Source organism: Peromyscus eremicus, chromosome 2 (genome assembly GCF_949786415.1).
Source record: "Peromyscus eremicus chromosome 2, PerEre_H2_v1, whole genome shotgun sequence".
Classification (NCBI taxonomy): domain Eukaryota; kingdom Metazoa; phylum Chordata; class Mammalia; order Rodentia; family Cricetidae; genus Peromyscus; species Peromyscus eremicus.
Genome location: NC_081417.1, coordinates 62,349,776 through 62,366,139, shown reverse-complemented (window position 1 = coordinate 62,366,139; position 16,364 = coordinate 62,349,776). Strand labels below are relative to the sequence as shown.

The following is a 16,364-nucleotide window of genomic DNA, read 5'->3' as shown; positions in this document are numbered from 1 at the left end:
ACTCAGGTGGGCAGGTTTGTGTGGCAAGAGCTTTGCTCAGTGAGCCATCTCACCAACTCCTGGTTGGATCAAAGGGAACCCTACTCATCAAGCCATTTTATAAATGGCCCATATACCTCAAAGAAAGGGGCTCTTTTTTAAAAAATAATTTATTATTTTTATTTCATGTGCATTCATGTTTCACCTGCATTATGACTGTGTGAAGGTGTCGGAATTCCTGACTGGAGTTACAGGCAGTTATGAGCTGCCATGTGGGTGCTGGGAATTGAACCCGAGTCCTCTGAAAGAGCAGCCAGTGCTCTTAACCACTGAGCCATCTCTCCAGCCCTGGGCTCTTTATTTTTTAAATGTATCCACAATTAACATTATCATACTTTTAATGTTACCTTTTAATAAGTATTTACAAATCTCTAGCTGCCCCATAACTGTCTTTTCACAGTTGGTTATTGAAGATGAAGACTCTTTCCTTGTTCTTTCCCCAGCCTGCTTTGTTTTCTGTGTCAGCACACTCTTTCAGGGTGGTGGGTAATCACTTGCCTGTATGTTTTCCCACATTCTAGACACAGATAACTACATCCCATGTTGATGTTTCATGTGCTAGTCTGTTCTCTAGATTTCCAAAAGTGGTTAGGATCTGTGTATTTGCTGTTCAATATGGCTAGGTTGTTTGGTTTGTTTGTTTTTTTTTTAATTTATTTATTTTTTGTGTATGGGTGTTTTGCCTGCATATCAGTCTGTGTACCATGTGTGTCTGGTATAGGCAGAGACCAGAAGAAGGCATCAGATCCTCTAGACTGGAGTTACAGACAGTGTGAGCCACCATATGGGTAGTGAAATCAAACCCGTGTCATTGTTATCAAAAGAGGCATACACAATATTATCCCTTCTGGAAATTTTCCAATGCTAAAAATAGGAGATACTGGGTTGATATGTAATAAAGAAGTGTATTGCTGAGTATGGTTGTGTATACCTATCATAACATTCCAGTGCTCTTAACAGCTGAGCCATCTCTCCAGCCCCCAGCGTAGCTAGTCTTACTTAAGATGTCTCTAAAGTAAAATACACAAAGGATTTTGAAAATTTGTTATTAAAAAAGCATATAAGATATCTCAGTAATATATTTTCATATTTGCTATATCTAAAAGTGATACTTTGAATATCATAAGTTAAGTAAAATATAATTATCATTTATTCTACCAGCCATGGGTGTACTTTAGTGTTTCTGTATGCCAGTCAGTTTGGTCTTCCTGACTCTGCATGGCAAGTTTAGTAAGTCCTCTCGCCCTTGCCTTACAGCTGTGGGTGCAGGTGCAGGTGGATTGAATGAACTGGTCAGTGCCCACAGCCTTTAGCCAACAATGTGTGATTCTGATGTCATAAACTATGGTCCCCCCAGGAAGAGCTCCGTCCTCTTTAAAATGAGGTAGTAGGAGCTATTGAGATGGCCCACACTTGCCGTAAAAGCCTGACAACATGTGCTCAATCTGTGGAACCCATGTAAAGGTGACAGAAGAAGTGACTCCACGAAGTTGTTCTCTGACCTTCACATGTGTGCCATCATGTGTACAAGCATGTATGTATGTGCACACACATTCATAATAGTATTAAAAGAAAAATAAAGGAGATGGTAGTGTGAAGTAATTGCTCAGTACTTAGGTTTCTACTGCTGTGATAGAAGCACCATGACCAAAAACAACTTGGGGAGGGGGATTTATGTAGCCTACCAGTTACAGTCCATTATCAGGGGAAGCCAAGACAGGAGCTCCTCAGGCAGGAACCTGGAGGCGAGAACTGAAGTAGAGGCCATGGAGGTACACTGTTTACTGGCTTGCTCCCCATGGCTCTCTCAAACTACTTTCTTACACAACCCAGGACCACCTGCCCAGGGGTGGCACTACCCGCAGTGCTCTGGGCTCTCCCACATCATGCATTAATCAAGAAAATGTCCTACTGAATTGTCGATAGGCCAGTCTGTAGGAGGCATTTTCTCAGTTGAGACTCCTCTTCCCAGACAGCTGTAGAGTCTAGCTTGTGTCAAATTGACAGAAAAATAAACTAGCGGGACAGTAGCATTCTGTCTCTGCTGCTCTAATTTTTCCTTCCCCAATCAGTTTATATCCAAATCTGCACTTGAATTTACTCCTATAGGTGTACATGTATGAGGGGAGAGGAAAGTAGCTTAGGCTTGTTCTCTCCCTGAGCACATCAGTAGTTGTGAAGACGGAAAAACAGGTGAGCCAGGCTTACCACTGCATGAGCTTGGACTCGGGACCCGAGGCTGGCTTCCCGGGTTCATCATCTCACTGTGGATTCAGCTAATCTAGGACCACAGCCCCTAAGTTAAGGGTCCTTAGCAAGACAGCACAGGATGCTGTTCTCCCATTCTTGCTTGGTTTTACCTGTTGGACAGGAAACAGCAGGACATTTGACTTTCTTTTAGGAACATTTCCTGAGTGTGGTTTATTTGCTTTTACAGGATCTTGAGATTTGTTTTAATGTTTTATTTATGCGTATGTGTGATGTGTGCCACATATGTTTGGGTGTCTGAAGAGGCCAGGAGAGGGTGTTAGATCCCCTAGAGCTGGATGGAGTTAACAAGTGGTTGTGAGCTGCCCAGTGTGGGTGCTAGGAACCAAACTGTTCCTCTGGAAGAACAGTTCGGTTTCTCTGTGTAAGAGCCCTGGCTGTCCAGGAACTTGTAGACCAGGCTGGCCTCGAACTCACAGAGATCCGCCTGCCTCTGCCTCCCGAGTGCTGGGTTAAACGCGTGCGCCACCAGCGCCCAGCAAGCAGCCAGCACTCTTAACTGCTGACTATGCTTTTATTTAAGAAAGCTCAGCTTCCTGGCCTGGAGAGATGGCTCAGAGGTTAAGAGCACTGGCTGCTCTTCCAGAGGACTGGTGTTCAATTCCCAGCACCCACATGGTGGCTCATAAGTATGTATAACTCCAGTCCCAGGGGATGCAATGGCCTTCTGCTGGCCTCTGTGGGCACTAGACACATACGTATATGGTGCACCGATGTACATGTAGGCAAAACACTCATTCATATATATATATAAATTAAAATAAACTTTAAAAGAGAAAAAAGCTTATGACTGTCCCTCACTTTTTTTTTTGTCATATTGATATGTTGTTTATTCTCTCACTTTACAGCTGAAAGAATGTATTCGAGCACTGGACCAGGAACACACCCATACGCCTTTCAGGCAGAGCAAATTGACTCAGGTAAAGTTAAACAAAAGCCTTGAGTCTGTTCTGGTTCATTCATTGTTCCTTCCTCCTTTACTTCATTAATTTAGTCAGGTGTCCACTACTAGCAAGCCATGATGCTAAGCATAGCTAACTATGCTGGGAAGAAAGAGTCTAGGTGTCGTTTTCCTCCAGCGGCTGTCAGTGTACTCGGGCAGAGATGTGTGCAGCAGCAGCAGCAGCAGCAGCAGCAGCGAACAGTACAGTCCAAGAGGTGCCCTGCTCTTCTCACCACCTGTCATCGTCGTCGTCATCGTCGTCCCCGTCCCACTCTGTTCTGTGAAAATCCTCTGTCCAGTTCACAGTTCACCCCTGCGCAGAGTCACTGTAGGAACCATGGGCAGTGTCTCTTACTGGCTCCCTTCCCATACACCCAGGACCACCTCCCTGGACGCTGCAGCTCATGTCCCTGGGGCCTCCTACCTCAGTTAACAAGACAGTCACTCACAGGCCAATCTGATCTGAGAAATCCCGTCAGTAAGACTCCCTTCTCAGATGACTGGCCGGTGTCAGATTGACAAAGCTGACCAGCATACCACCTTTCCATGTTCTTCCAGTGTAAACAACCTTACTGCAGGGGTGGTGGCCTCTTCCTGAAGTCCAGCTACTCAGGATGCTGAGGCAGGAGGATCACTTGAGCCCAGGAATTCAAGACTAGCCTGGAAACATAGAAGACTATCTAAAAACATAAAATGCTGGCTACAATGGTGTGTGTCTATGTTCCCAGCAACATAGGCTGAGGCAGAAGGATTGCTTGAGCCCATACACTGGAGATCAGTCTGGGCAACATAATGAGATCCTGTCGGTCTACCCCTGACCAACAAAACAAGGGGGAATAGGCCGGGGTGTAGCTCAATGGTAGCACTTGCCTGATATGCACCAGATCCTAGGTGTAATCCTCGACACTGGGGAAAATACCTAAATATATATTATTAGTAGAGTTACTAAGTCTTGAACTTGAGATCCTCCTGCCTTAGTCTTCTGAGCATCTCGGATTACAGGCCTGCACTACCAGGCCCAGCCCTGTTTATTCTGAGTAACACAAATATAAGGACCTCTTCTTTCTATTGTCATACAAATGACTAGAAGGCACCAGTAGATGCTTAGTCAGGTCTATATGAGCTGCAGAGGAACAGTCTAGGGAGAAATAGATGTAAAAGTTGTTATATTGTCTTGAGCTCCTTTCAACATTAGGTCCTGTACACAGTGGGAGATAGATTGGTCTTGGGAGGCCAAGAGGAAGACCTTGGATAAGAACCCACAGGAGCCAGAGTTAGTGCTCTCTGCACTGAATGTAACTTCTCTCTTTTCAATTATGTGTATGTGTGTGTACATGTGGGGATCTAGTGGAGTGAGTTCAGGTGCCTGTAGAGTCTAGAAGATGTCTGACTCCCTGGAACTGCAATTCCAGATGGTTATGAACCACCTAATATGGGTCCTGGGAACTGAACTTAGATCCTTTGGAAGGGTCCAAACCACTCTTAACCACTGAGCCATGTTCTCAACCCCTGAGTGTTTCTGCTCAAACACTATTTAACCAGAGACCCAGGACACCATTCCTGATTCTGACACTGAACTTCCTGTTTCTAAATAAGTTTTCATCCCCAGAAAACGTGCTTCTCCTTTAAAAAAAAGATAATCTCGCCGGGCGGCGGTGGTGGCACACGCCTTTAATCCCAGCACTTGGGAGGCAGAGCCAGGCGGATCTCTGTGAGTTCGAAGCCAGCCTGGGCTACCAAGTGAGTCCCAGGAAAGGCGCAAAGCTACACAGAGAAACCCTGTCTCAAAAAACCAAAAAAAAAAAAAAAAAAAAAAAAATCTCAACAAGTCATATAGTATAAAGTAGAGCCAGGCATGGTGGCACATACCTTTAATCCCAAGCACTCAGGAGGCAGAGGCAGACAGATTTCTGTGAATTCCAGGCCAGCCTAGTAATGAGTTTCAGGCAAGCCAGGGCTACATATTGAGACCTTATCTCCACTTAGGAAAAGAAAATGGTAGAAGATAAAGGGTGCCTTAAAATCTAATTGAGTTGACAACTAAGGTTAACTACCTCAGTAGTAACAACACTAGTAGTAACACAGTAAAACAACTATCACAGTAGTGAGGGAAGTTCCCACTTCGGGACTTTTAACCTGGGCAAAGTTTTATCAGACTTTCTTATGTACAAAAATGCTGGATTTTCTTTCTAAAATGATTTTTCCTTATATTCCTTTGTGCATAGGGTTATATATGAGCATGAGTTAGTTGTACAGTCTTCACCCATGTACACTCAGAGGCCAGAAGACCTCAGGTGTCCTGCTCTGTCACGTTCTTTTACCTTTTCCCAGGAGATAGGATCTTTCATTATACTGGAGCTAGGCTGGTAGCCATAAGCTCCATCAGCCCTCCCGTACCCATGTCTCAGCAGCGCTGGCTTCTTACATGAGGGGATCTGAATTCCTGTCCTCGTGCTTGCTCTGACCAGCCAAGCCATCTCCTCAGCACCATAAATGGTGTATGCCTTTCAGACATTCATTAATTTTTCTGGTGGTTTATTGGTGTTTCTCTGATTACTGGTAAGTTTGTTGGTTATTTGTCTTTCTTTTTTTTTTTTTTGAGACAGGGTTTCTCTGTGTAGTTTTATTGCCTGTCCTAGAACTCTCTCTGTAGACCAGGCCGACCTCAAACTCACAGAGATCCTCCTGCCTCTGCCTCCTGAGTGCTGGGATTAAAGACCATCACTGAGCCAGTTATTTGTATTTCTTATTCCTTCTTTTTTTTTTAAGATTTATTTTTACTCATGTGTATGTCTTGCCCCCGTGTATGTCTGTGCACCACATGTGTGCCTACTGAGACCAGAAGAGGACCTCAGATCCCCTGGAACTGAAGTTATAGATGGTTATGAACCACCATGTGGATGCTGAGAACTGAATCCAAAGCCTCTGTAGGAGCAGCCAGTGCTCTAACTACTGAGCCATCTCTCCAGTCTAATGTATTTCTTCTTTTGTAAAATGTCTTTTGTGAATAGAGCAAGCGATGGCCAGCATCTTCACACATAGGTAATCAGTATGCCCTTTGTTCATTGGCCTGTCTCTTGGTTTGACAGGTCCTGAAGGACTCTTTCATTGGCAATGCCAAAACTTGCATGATCGCCAACATCTCACCCAGCCACATAGCCACAGAGCACACACTGAATACCTTGCGCTATGCTGACCGGTAAGTTGGTTATAGGATGTCAGGTTGTGCTGGGTGGTGGTGATGCAAGCCTTTAATCCCTGCACTTAGGAGGCAGAGGCAGGCGGATCTCTGTGAGCTTGAGGCCAGCCTGGACTACAGAGTGAGTTCGAGGACAGCCAGGGCCACACAGTGAAACCCTGTCTTGAAAAAACAAAGTCAGATTGTATGTGTCGGTCACATGTGTTTGTGTACATGCCTTCCCGACATACAGTGATCTGGCACTGAACTCCACAGCCCACTTCCTGGAGATACTCTATTAGCATTTTGGAAAATATGACCAATGAACCCTACTTTTGTGTGTGAGAGAAGAGAAAGATGCCACATGTCCCTGTTCAGGGGTTGGTGCCGTCGGTAGCTTCTCAATGTCCACTAGGAAATGGAATATTAACTAGTGGGGTAGGCTCAGGAGCTTTTCTTTCTGCTGACCTCAGCGCTGTTTGTAGGGGCATGTAGGTCCAGAAAGGACCAATCTGGACATGTCAAAAAAGATAAAGGCCCAAAGAAGGGGAAGAACTTCCCAAGGACTTATTAAAAGTTGGTGGCAGAGGTAGCACCTCTTTAAGAAAAATTGCAGGAGGTGTTGGGGTGGGGTTGTGTAGAAGTCAGAGGACGACTTCTGGTAGTCAGTACCCTCTACCATAGGGGTCAAATTCAGATCGTCAGACTTGGCAGCAAGTTCCTTTGCCCACTGGACCATCCTGCTGGTCTTAAAGCTAGCACCCATTAACTGCTTGGCCAGGCTTCTCTCTGAAGGGACTTTGGTATCTGCCAGCATCCCTCCCTCCCATTTCTACTTACAGTTAGTCTCTTACAGAAGTAAGAACATGTTATAAAAATGTTTTAGATTATTTTATGTATATGAGTGTTTTGCCTGTATGCATGTATTATGTGCTCCCCATGTATGCCTGGTGCCAGCAGAAGTCAGAAGGCATCAGATCACCTGAAACTGGAGTTACAGAGGGTTGTGGGCCACCATGTGGGTTTTGGGAACCAAACCTGGTAGATCCTCTGCAAAAGCAGAAAGTGCTCTTAACCTCTGAGCCATCTCTCCAGCCCCTAGAAGTAAGAACACTTTTTATTGTCATGGCTGGGGAAAGGTGCTGCTGGCATCTAGTGGATAAAAACCACAGATGTTACTGAACATCTCCAATGCACAGAGCCTCTATAATAAAGAATTTTACCCAGTTAGAATGTCAGTAGTGCTAAGTTAGGAGATGCTGGGAATACATGTCCTCTTTCCCTTAGTGGGACTAGCTCTGAACTGCCCAGCAGATTTAGGGGAATTCACCTTCCCAGAGAAGCTGAGCAGGGTGCAGTTTGCAGGACAAAGGAGTCTGTGGGACTATAGATGAAGAGTAGACATGAATTCCTGAGCTAGCCTATATTCAGGACCTGTCAGGCCCTTAATGAATATAGCATGATTTTGATTCCTAGCTTGTCCCTCACATAGGGCTGGAGTGATTTGCAAACTTCCAGTCATGTCCTATTGTATGCATGCTTGTATTCTCCAAAGACACTGCTCTTTTAGTTCAACTACAGTGGGATCCACATTAAAGGAGAATGTGCCTTTTCCTTTTTTTCTCTCCTGTACCAGGCTTTTTCTTTGGGGCTACCAACCAGCTCCCAGATCATGACAGGGAGACCTCTTATTAGTTATAAATGCTCAGCCTTAGCTTAGGCTCATTTCTTCCTAGCTCTTAAAACTTAACCTGTTTCTCTTCATCTACATTTTACCTCGGGGCTCTTTACCCTTTTTCCCTTTCTTTCTGTATATCTTACTTTCCTGCTGTCTCCATAGCTGGCTGGCTGGCTGGCAGCTGCCTGGCTTCTGGCCCTGGGCATGTCCCTCTCTTTCTCCCTCATTTTCTTCTTCTCCTTTTCTCTCTCCATTTTTTTTTTTTTTTTTTTTTTTTTTTAAGCATCAGATCTCATAGATTGGTTGTGAGTTACTATGTGGTTGCTGGGAATCAAACTCAGGATCTCTGGAAGATCAGACAGTGCTCTTAACCCCTGAACCATCTCTCCAGCCCTCCTTCTTCTCTTTTGAGCCTAGATTTTTCCTCCTATTTATTTTCTCTGCCTGCCAGCCCCATCCATCCCTCTCCTGCCTGACTATGGGCTGTTTAGCTTTTTATTAAACCAATCAGGTGCCTTAGGCAGGCAAGATGAAACAAACGCAACACATCTTTACATCATTAACAAAGGCAGCAGAAACAAATGTCACACACCTTTACATAATTAACAAAGGCAGCATAAACAAATGTAATACATCTTTGCCTAATTAAAATAATATTCCACAACATTTCCCCCTTGTTTAAATAAAAAGGGTTTTAACTTTAACGTAGTAAAACTACATACAATAAGAACAGTTATCAAGTAAGAATTATATTTACAATATCCAGTCCATTTGTATTTGGCAAAATCATGAAAATACTCCATTATTTATCCTATTTTGGTGAGTCTAAATTTTTGTACCTAATTTACCTTCTATCATAACTAAACAAAACTATAACTACCTAGTCTTCAACTCCATCAAAGACCCCTCAAGGATATACTATTACCTGAGTAAACAGGAAGTGCAGTTCAAGCCACTTTCAAAACTATAGAAATGACAGACATCTAGCTGCCAGGATAGTCATCCAAGTTCCTCTGCAATGTTGGAGCAACCATTTTCAGCCTACAGGCCCAGAATATCTGGCACACTTTTCTGTGAAGCAGGAATTTTGAAGGACTGCCCTACCTTGTCTTGACAAAATTTAGCAGTTGTCTTCTTTTGTGTCCTGCTTGTCCAATTTGGACAGCATTCTGTCAGCAGTCATGGCAAGGGCAGTTTCTTTGCACAGTGACCGAATTTGCCACAATGAAAGCAAACTCTCTATGGAGTTTCTTTGATGTCCATCATTTTTTCTGAAGTAAATTTGTGCTGCTAGGGACAGATGTGTCTCACTGTCATGGAAAGACTCAGGTTATTAAACATCTTAAATACGATATTCTGTAGGTCTCTGAAGTATTTGAAGACTATCTATCTAAACTATATTTGTTTAACCTTGAAAACATACCTAACATGACTACCAGTTTGATTATTATAGATGACTAACTACTCACCTCCATTTCTTCATTATACATTGCATTTTAAATGAGCTGCATAGGTACAATACCCCAAACAAGAGTAGAAATATACATACAATATAACAAAAAGAACTTTAAATTTGTATCAATATACTAAAATCCATACCAATGTAAATATTTAAGGTTAATAGTTGTCCTTTTATCCTATATTTCCTCTAAATGATGACAAGCATCCATAACCCACCAGATGACCAAAAACCACCTACCCCACCTCTTGGGAATGTGGGCATCATGTTCTCTAGACTGCTTCCTGTTGTCTGTGGGCAATGACATCTTTAGGGACCCTGAGAAAATTGAGATAATGGTCAAGTCCTGGGAAAACTAGCCATAACATTTGTTGTCCAGTGTCTGCAGTCTTGGCTAGAAGAGTCTGAGAAGCTGGAAAACCTGGGCCATCTGTTTTCATTGGTGTCTGGCCCCCTTGTTCTGAAAACACACAAACTTTCAAAGGTAGCATACATGTCTGCATTAATACAAGTATGGACTGTGTGTTGTACACAAGCCGGATGAAGATTTTTGTTTTATGTTTGAGCAGGTAAAATATATGTCACCTGTCTCATAGTTTTTCTAGGTTTATTTCTTTATGTCTGTAGCCAGAATTTTCAGGGGGTCTTTCCAATCAAACCTGATTTCTGTCAACCTTGAATGGCTCTGGCAGCTGGCCCTGCCCCCTCCTGGGGTCCATGAGAGATGAGCTCTAAGCCCTGTGGGCCTGCCTGAGAGGCATGTTTTTAAACCAGAAACTGCATTCAATCGCCCCAGCTCTGGGATGCTTGTTTCTGCATCCCTACCCAGCACGCTGTTTCTACTTAACATGCTGGCTTTTTTTCCCAGCTGTGTCAGGCCCTATGTGGAAATTTGGGCCTCATGCTGGAATGCCAAATGTAGCAGGCTTTTTCTTTTGGGCCATCATCCAGCTCCCAAATCATGACACAGGGACTTACTAGTTAAGAATGCTCAGCCTTAGCCTGGTGGTGGTGGTGGCACATGCCTTTAATCCCAGCAATCGGAAGGCAGAGGCAAGAGAATCTCTGTGAGTTCGAGGCCAGCCTGGGCTACAGAGTGAGTTTCAGGAAGGGCTCCAAAGCTACACAGAGAAACAGAGAAACCCTGTCTCAAAAAAACCAAAAAAACAAACAAACCCCCTCCTCCCCCCCAAAAAAAGCAGCAGCAGCAGCTCAGCCTTAGCTTAGGCTCGTTTCTTGCTAGCTCTTATAACTTAATCTGTTTCTCTTCAGCATACATTTTGCCTCAGGGCCTTTTACCTTTCTTTTTTCTTTCTTTCTTCCTTCCTTGCTTCCTTCCTTCCTTCCTTCCTTTTTCTGTATATCTTGTTTTTGTTTTTATTTTTCAAGATAGGGTTTCTCTATGTAACAACCCTGGCTGTCTTGTAACTCACTCTGTAGACCAGACTGACCTCGAACTCACAGAGATCTGCCTGCCCCTCCCTCCCAAGGGTGGGATTAAATGCCTGCACCACCATGCCCAGCTCTTTATATCTTACTTTCCTGCTGTCTCCGTGGCTGGCTGGCTTACTAGCAGCTCCCTGGTTTCTGGCCCTAAGCATGCCCCTCTCTTTCTCCCTCATCCTCTTTTCCTCCTCTCTTGAGCCTAGATTTCTCCTCCTACTTATTCTCTCTTCCTGTCAACCTTTCCTATCAACCCTGCCTATTCCTCTCCTGCCTAGCTATTGGCCATTGAGCTTTTTATTAAACCAATCAGGTGTCTTAGGCAGGCAAGGTGAAACAAATGCAGCACATCTTCACATAGTTAAACAAATGCAGCACAAACAAATGCCACACATCTTCACATAGTTAAATATTCCATAGCATAAACAAATGTCACACTTTTCCTAGTTAAAGTATTATTCCATAACACTCTCCCAGAGCAAGAACGAACTCAGTCCTTGCCATACTTCCCTTGTGTGTTGTTTTCATTCCCTGAAAGCTGTAGGAAAGGAATCACAGACATAGAAGAATCTACAGTAACGTTAAATGATTATTTGCAGGGTGAAGGAACTAAAGAAAGGCCTTAAGTGTTGTGCTTCAGCCACTAGTCGAAATCGGACATCTGCAAACTCCTCTCCAAAACGAATTCAGAGCTCCCCTGTTGCCCTGCCAGGGGACAAGTGCTCCCCAAAAAAAGTTAAACTGGGGCTTCAGCAGTCACTTGCTATGGCCCCAAGCCCCACAAGAGTTAAAGCCCACCCTTTGGCCAGCCACACTCCCAATATCCCCTTTGCCTCTGGACCTAAAACCCCCAGCAAAGGGGGTAGCTCCCAAGGGAGTCCTGCCTCAGAGTGGGGCATGAAGGCCAGCCCTTGGAAAGGACCCATGAGGTCTGGCCATTTGATCAAAAAGGGAGCAGAAGAGTCAGCACCATTGCGCCCCGAGAAAAGTCAGATTGGCAGCAAGACTGCCATTGGGTGGGAGAGCAGGGCCTCGGGCCCAAGAGAAGGCCTACTTCGCGTCAGGCTGCCTGCCAGAGGCAAGAAGGTGCAGCCGGTGCAGCCAGTGCAGAAGCAGCTTCTGTCACGAGCTCAGCTCCCTGGCACCAGCCACCACTTAGAAGCCAGTCGGGACAGCGAGGTGGGCACACCTGCCAGGCTTGCCCCTGAAGCTTGGACAAACTCCCTTCCCCAGCAGAAGGAAAGGGAAGAGCATTTGCGATTTTACCACCAGCAGTTCCAGCAGCCACCACTCCTCAAGCAGAAGCTAAACTACCAACCACTAGAAAGGCTTTTATGTCACCACAGGCCCTCAGAAGGTCAGCTCCCGAGTGAGACCGTTTCTCCCCTCCACTCTAATCCTGAGAGCCATGATGGAGCCCAGACGGAGGACCTGGATGACAGCGATTTCAGTGAGGATTCTTTCTCACACATGCAGAGGGCCCCCGTAGAGAAGAGTGGGAGGTCATTCTTCCTTCATCAGAGCAGCGAGCACAGCCCTGAGGGGCAGCTGGCAGAAAGGCAGCAGTGTTTGCGGTTCAGCTCTGAGACAGATGGTGAGGAGAGGGGCCCAACTGACAGCTGGCCGTGTTCCAGGGACCCCATCATGCACCACAGCAGAGGAACACTCAAGCAGAGCAACAGCCCGAGTAAAGTGTGCTCGGACTGGAGCAAGGAGGAAGACTCTGCCTCCTCAGGGCCTTCTCCCAAGGACAATGTGGCCCAGAAGCCTTCCTCCCCACAGGTAGATTTTGTGCATCACCAAGAAATGGGTGGAGCTCAAGCCTTTGACATCAGACTGGAGGCCTTCAGAAATGAGGTTCCTGGGCAGGCTGAGGGTAGCTTGCCATCCCCAGAAGATGGGCTGTCTTTCCCACTGTCCCACATTGCAGTTTCTGGATCCCCAGACCAAAGAGACAGAGTCTCCACACCATTGAGAGAAGTCAGTGAAGACAAAGTGACTCGGACGCCAGGAACAGTGAACAACAGTGCTCCTTTCCAAGAGGACTCAGGAGAGCAGTTACATATGTGCTCTGCAAATGCTTCTGGACTCATGGCTCCTCTCACTATGTCCCTCCTGGAGACCCCCAGTCAGGAGGACTCTCCTTCCTTGGAGCAGATTGTCCAGGATAGAGCTGGGCATGGTCTCATGGCTGAGATCGTAGGAGGGCCCGCAGTGGGACACACAGTATCACCTTACAATCAAGAGGCCGCCTTGCCAGTGTCCTCAGCAACCACGCACCTGTGGCTGTCCTCTTCTCCCCCTGACAATCGGCCAAGTGGTGATCTTCCAGCTCTGTCCCCGTCCCCCATCCATCAGCAGTCACCTGACAGACTGCCCAATAGGGAGGCCTGCCAGAGCAGAAGGCCTGCACTCCTGCCCCAGGACCATGGTGAACCACACGATGACAAGGCTGAAGAGACTGAACTGAGGGGCTCCTTGCCGTTCCCAAGAAAGCCCTTCTCCGTCATACAGGCTGGGGTACCCTTTTCTACACCTTTGTTCACCTCATCTACAGGAAGTAATGATGTAGTGGGCGATCCTTGGGCCCAGGAGAGAAAACATGCTGCAAGGTTCAGCTGGCAGGAGCTTGTTTCCTCCACAGACTCCAGCAAGCCCTCTTACAAGGACATCTTGTGGCTCAAGCGCAGGCCAATCTCAAGGTGCTTAGCATCAGACCCTCCTGTGGTCCGCAGCTGTTCTCCCAAGGCCTCAGGGACACTCTGTCCACTTACACTGGAGCAGGCACAGTAAGTAGGACTTTGTCTTAAGATTTAAGCCCCTTCAACACCCCATGCTCTTTCCAGTTTGCTTGCCTCTTTAGTGGGCAGACTTGGTGCTCCCATTGTGTTCTCTAACTAGTCATTCCAGTCTGACCAGAGGTAGATAGTCAGCTTTTAGCCCTGACCTGCTTTGGTCCTGGACCCTCCATAAGTAGAAATAAGAGCAGACCTTGTACCAGATGCACCAGCTGTTACAGCTTTATGGCCTCTCTCAAGGAAGCCCCTAAGCAGCAGCTGAGGAAGCAGGGACAGCCAGAGAAGTGTGTCTCTTCCTGCATCTTGTGGGTACTTCCCCAACCCCTTGACTAGTTCTGAAAGCAGAACAGAGGAGAAAGCAAGGAGTGGCCTGCTGGCCTTACCACACTGGGCAGAGGTAGCTCCTAGTGTAAAAATGAGGTTCAATTTCCAAAGGGTATCCCTGAGTATGGGAAACCAGAAGGGTCAGTTTCTTCTATATGTTCCTAGGCAAGTGGTCCTCCGTGCACACCAGGAACAGCTGGATGAAATGGCTGAGCTGGACTTCAAGGAGGAGACCTTAATGGCCCAGATGGAGTCTAATGTAAGTAGAATAGCCACATGAGCTATTGACAACTAGCTTGTGGTTGGGTTGATGGTCATGTTTGCTGTGGTATTCATGACACAAAGTTCTGCTGTTGTGTACTCACTGCTGAGGCCTTGTGGCCCTCAGAGGGTCTGGGTAGAGGTGGAAAACAGTGCTACACTGCTCACCACCAAGCTAAGTGCTTTCCAGCCTCTGTCCTTAGTCATTCTGCCTTCCTAAAGGTTTGTTGGGGGGCTCCTCCCTGCGATTACTGTAGCAGTGACCATCTTGCTGCTTACATACAACCTGCAGACTCAAAGCTTTGTAAGCACCCCTTGGCAGAATATAGCCTCCACTAATGAAGTGTCTCAAGAATGAGGCCCCATCCCAAGCCATGGAAATGTCTAAGGTCCTTTCAAGAAGATGGACTAGGGGACTGGAGAGCAAGCTCAGTAGTTAACAGTGCTCATAGCCCTTGTAGAGGACCCAGGTTTGGTTCCTAGCACCCACAGGGTAACTCACAACCATCCAGAACTCCAGTCCCAGGAGATCTGACGTCCTCTTCTAAATTCCATGAGTATCACCAAGTATGTCACCATGGTATGTAGACAAAACATTCATACACATTAAAAAAAAACTTTACACAAAAAAACAAGACTAGAAAAGATAAGGGTCATCAAGAGAAAAACCTCCACTTGTCCTGTTCCTTAGGATTTTGAAGATTTCGTGACCCAGCTGGATGAAATCATGGCCTTGAAGTCCAAGTGCATCCAGAGCCTAAGAAGCCAGCTGCAGCTGTACCTCACCTGCCACAGGCCGGCTGCAGCCCCCAAGAGAACTGTGGTGTCCTAGAGGAAGGGCTCACCCTGGGTGGACACTGCTGTGCTCTCTGGAGCTGGAAGAGGCTCCGCCAGGGCCTTCCTACAAACCACCACGCCCTGTCCTGCTTGCCTCTCACTCACTCTAGCCATACTTGGTCTTGGATGGCCACACCTCTCAGGGACAGACCTCAAATTACCTCACTTCCAACCATAGGGACTCCTGTAAGAAAGGCCCAGGCTGAAGACCTTCATGTCCCCTTCTATTTGGGGCTCAGAATATTTGCTTTGTTGACCTGTGTCTGTAGGAACATATCTGGTCTAGTAACTGTAGATGTTCCTAAGTTTGAGGATGAAATCGGGGTGTTCAGTGGTAACCTGGAGATCAGAGGTCAGAGGTTAGGGACCACATGCTGAGTCAACAGCCTTATTACTGACTTCTGTGCCTTTCTGTCTTCAGACTACAGCATTGGTACCAGCCAGGCAGTTGGGTGAGCTCCTTCCTCCCCACCAGAGCATGGAGCTTTAGTTTTGGAAAATATAAACTGAACAACTCTTGATGCCTTAAGAGCAACAGGGTTGGGGGTTAGGCTTTATGCTTACAGTTCCCTTCCCTGAAACCCAGCTCTGAGATAGAGGGCTGATGGCAGCACGTTTTTCTCATTTGCTTTTCGCTATAACAGCAGGCCTCAGACAGTACCTGTAAGCCCTCCTAGTTTTTGTGGAAGCACCTAGCTCCTGTCTATGACCCCTCACTCCCAGTACCTCTGAGTGATTAGACAGGCTGGAGGATCTCAGGCAACTCCATTGCCTGGGCTTGAATCTTCCAGGACACCTGGGCCAGCCACACCCTTTGCTATGGGTGTCTTGGCTCTTTGTGTGTAGTCAACACTACCTTCTGCTACAGGAACAAACACACCGTACTCTTAAAATGAATTCTTGCTATATTACCGTGTGTAGGCCAGATGTTATCAGGTACCCACAATCCTCTGCTGTTTCACTGCTGATTTAGCTAGACTAATTAGCCAAAAAGTTCCATGGGTCCTCCTGTCTTGGAGCTCTGTGTGTAGAGCAGTTCACAGAGATCCTCCTGCCTGTGCCTCTGCTCCTCACGTGCTGGGATTGAAGGTGTCCGCCACTGTACCCAGCTGCTCCAGGCTTTCTGCATGGGTGCT

The 16,364-nt window shown here is 46.3% G+C and overlaps 1 protein-coding gene across 1 annotated transcript in view; it reads left to right on the top strand.

Annotated features, from left to right (window-relative positions):
- Positions 1 to 15,749, top strand: part of Kif24 (kinesin family member 24) — a 42,958-nt gene extending 27,209 nt beyond the window's left edge. The window contains exons 8-12 of the mRNA XM_059254138.1: positions 3,156 to 3,227; positions 6,340 to 6,449; positions 11,608 to 13,797; positions 14,296 to 14,389; positions 15,083 to 15,749. Coding sequence (XP_059110121.1) covers positions 3,156 to 3,227; positions 6,340 to 6,449; positions 11,608 to 13,797; positions 14,296 to 14,389; positions 15,083 to 15,223 — 2,607 coding nt within the window. The 3' untranslated portion in view covers positions 15,224 to 15,749. The remainder of the gene's footprint in view (positions 1 to 3,155; positions 3,228 to 6,339; positions 6,450 to 11,607; positions 13,798 to 14,295; positions 14,390 to 15,082) is intronic.
- The last annotated feature ends 615 nt before the right edge of the window (positions 15,750 to 16,364 follow it).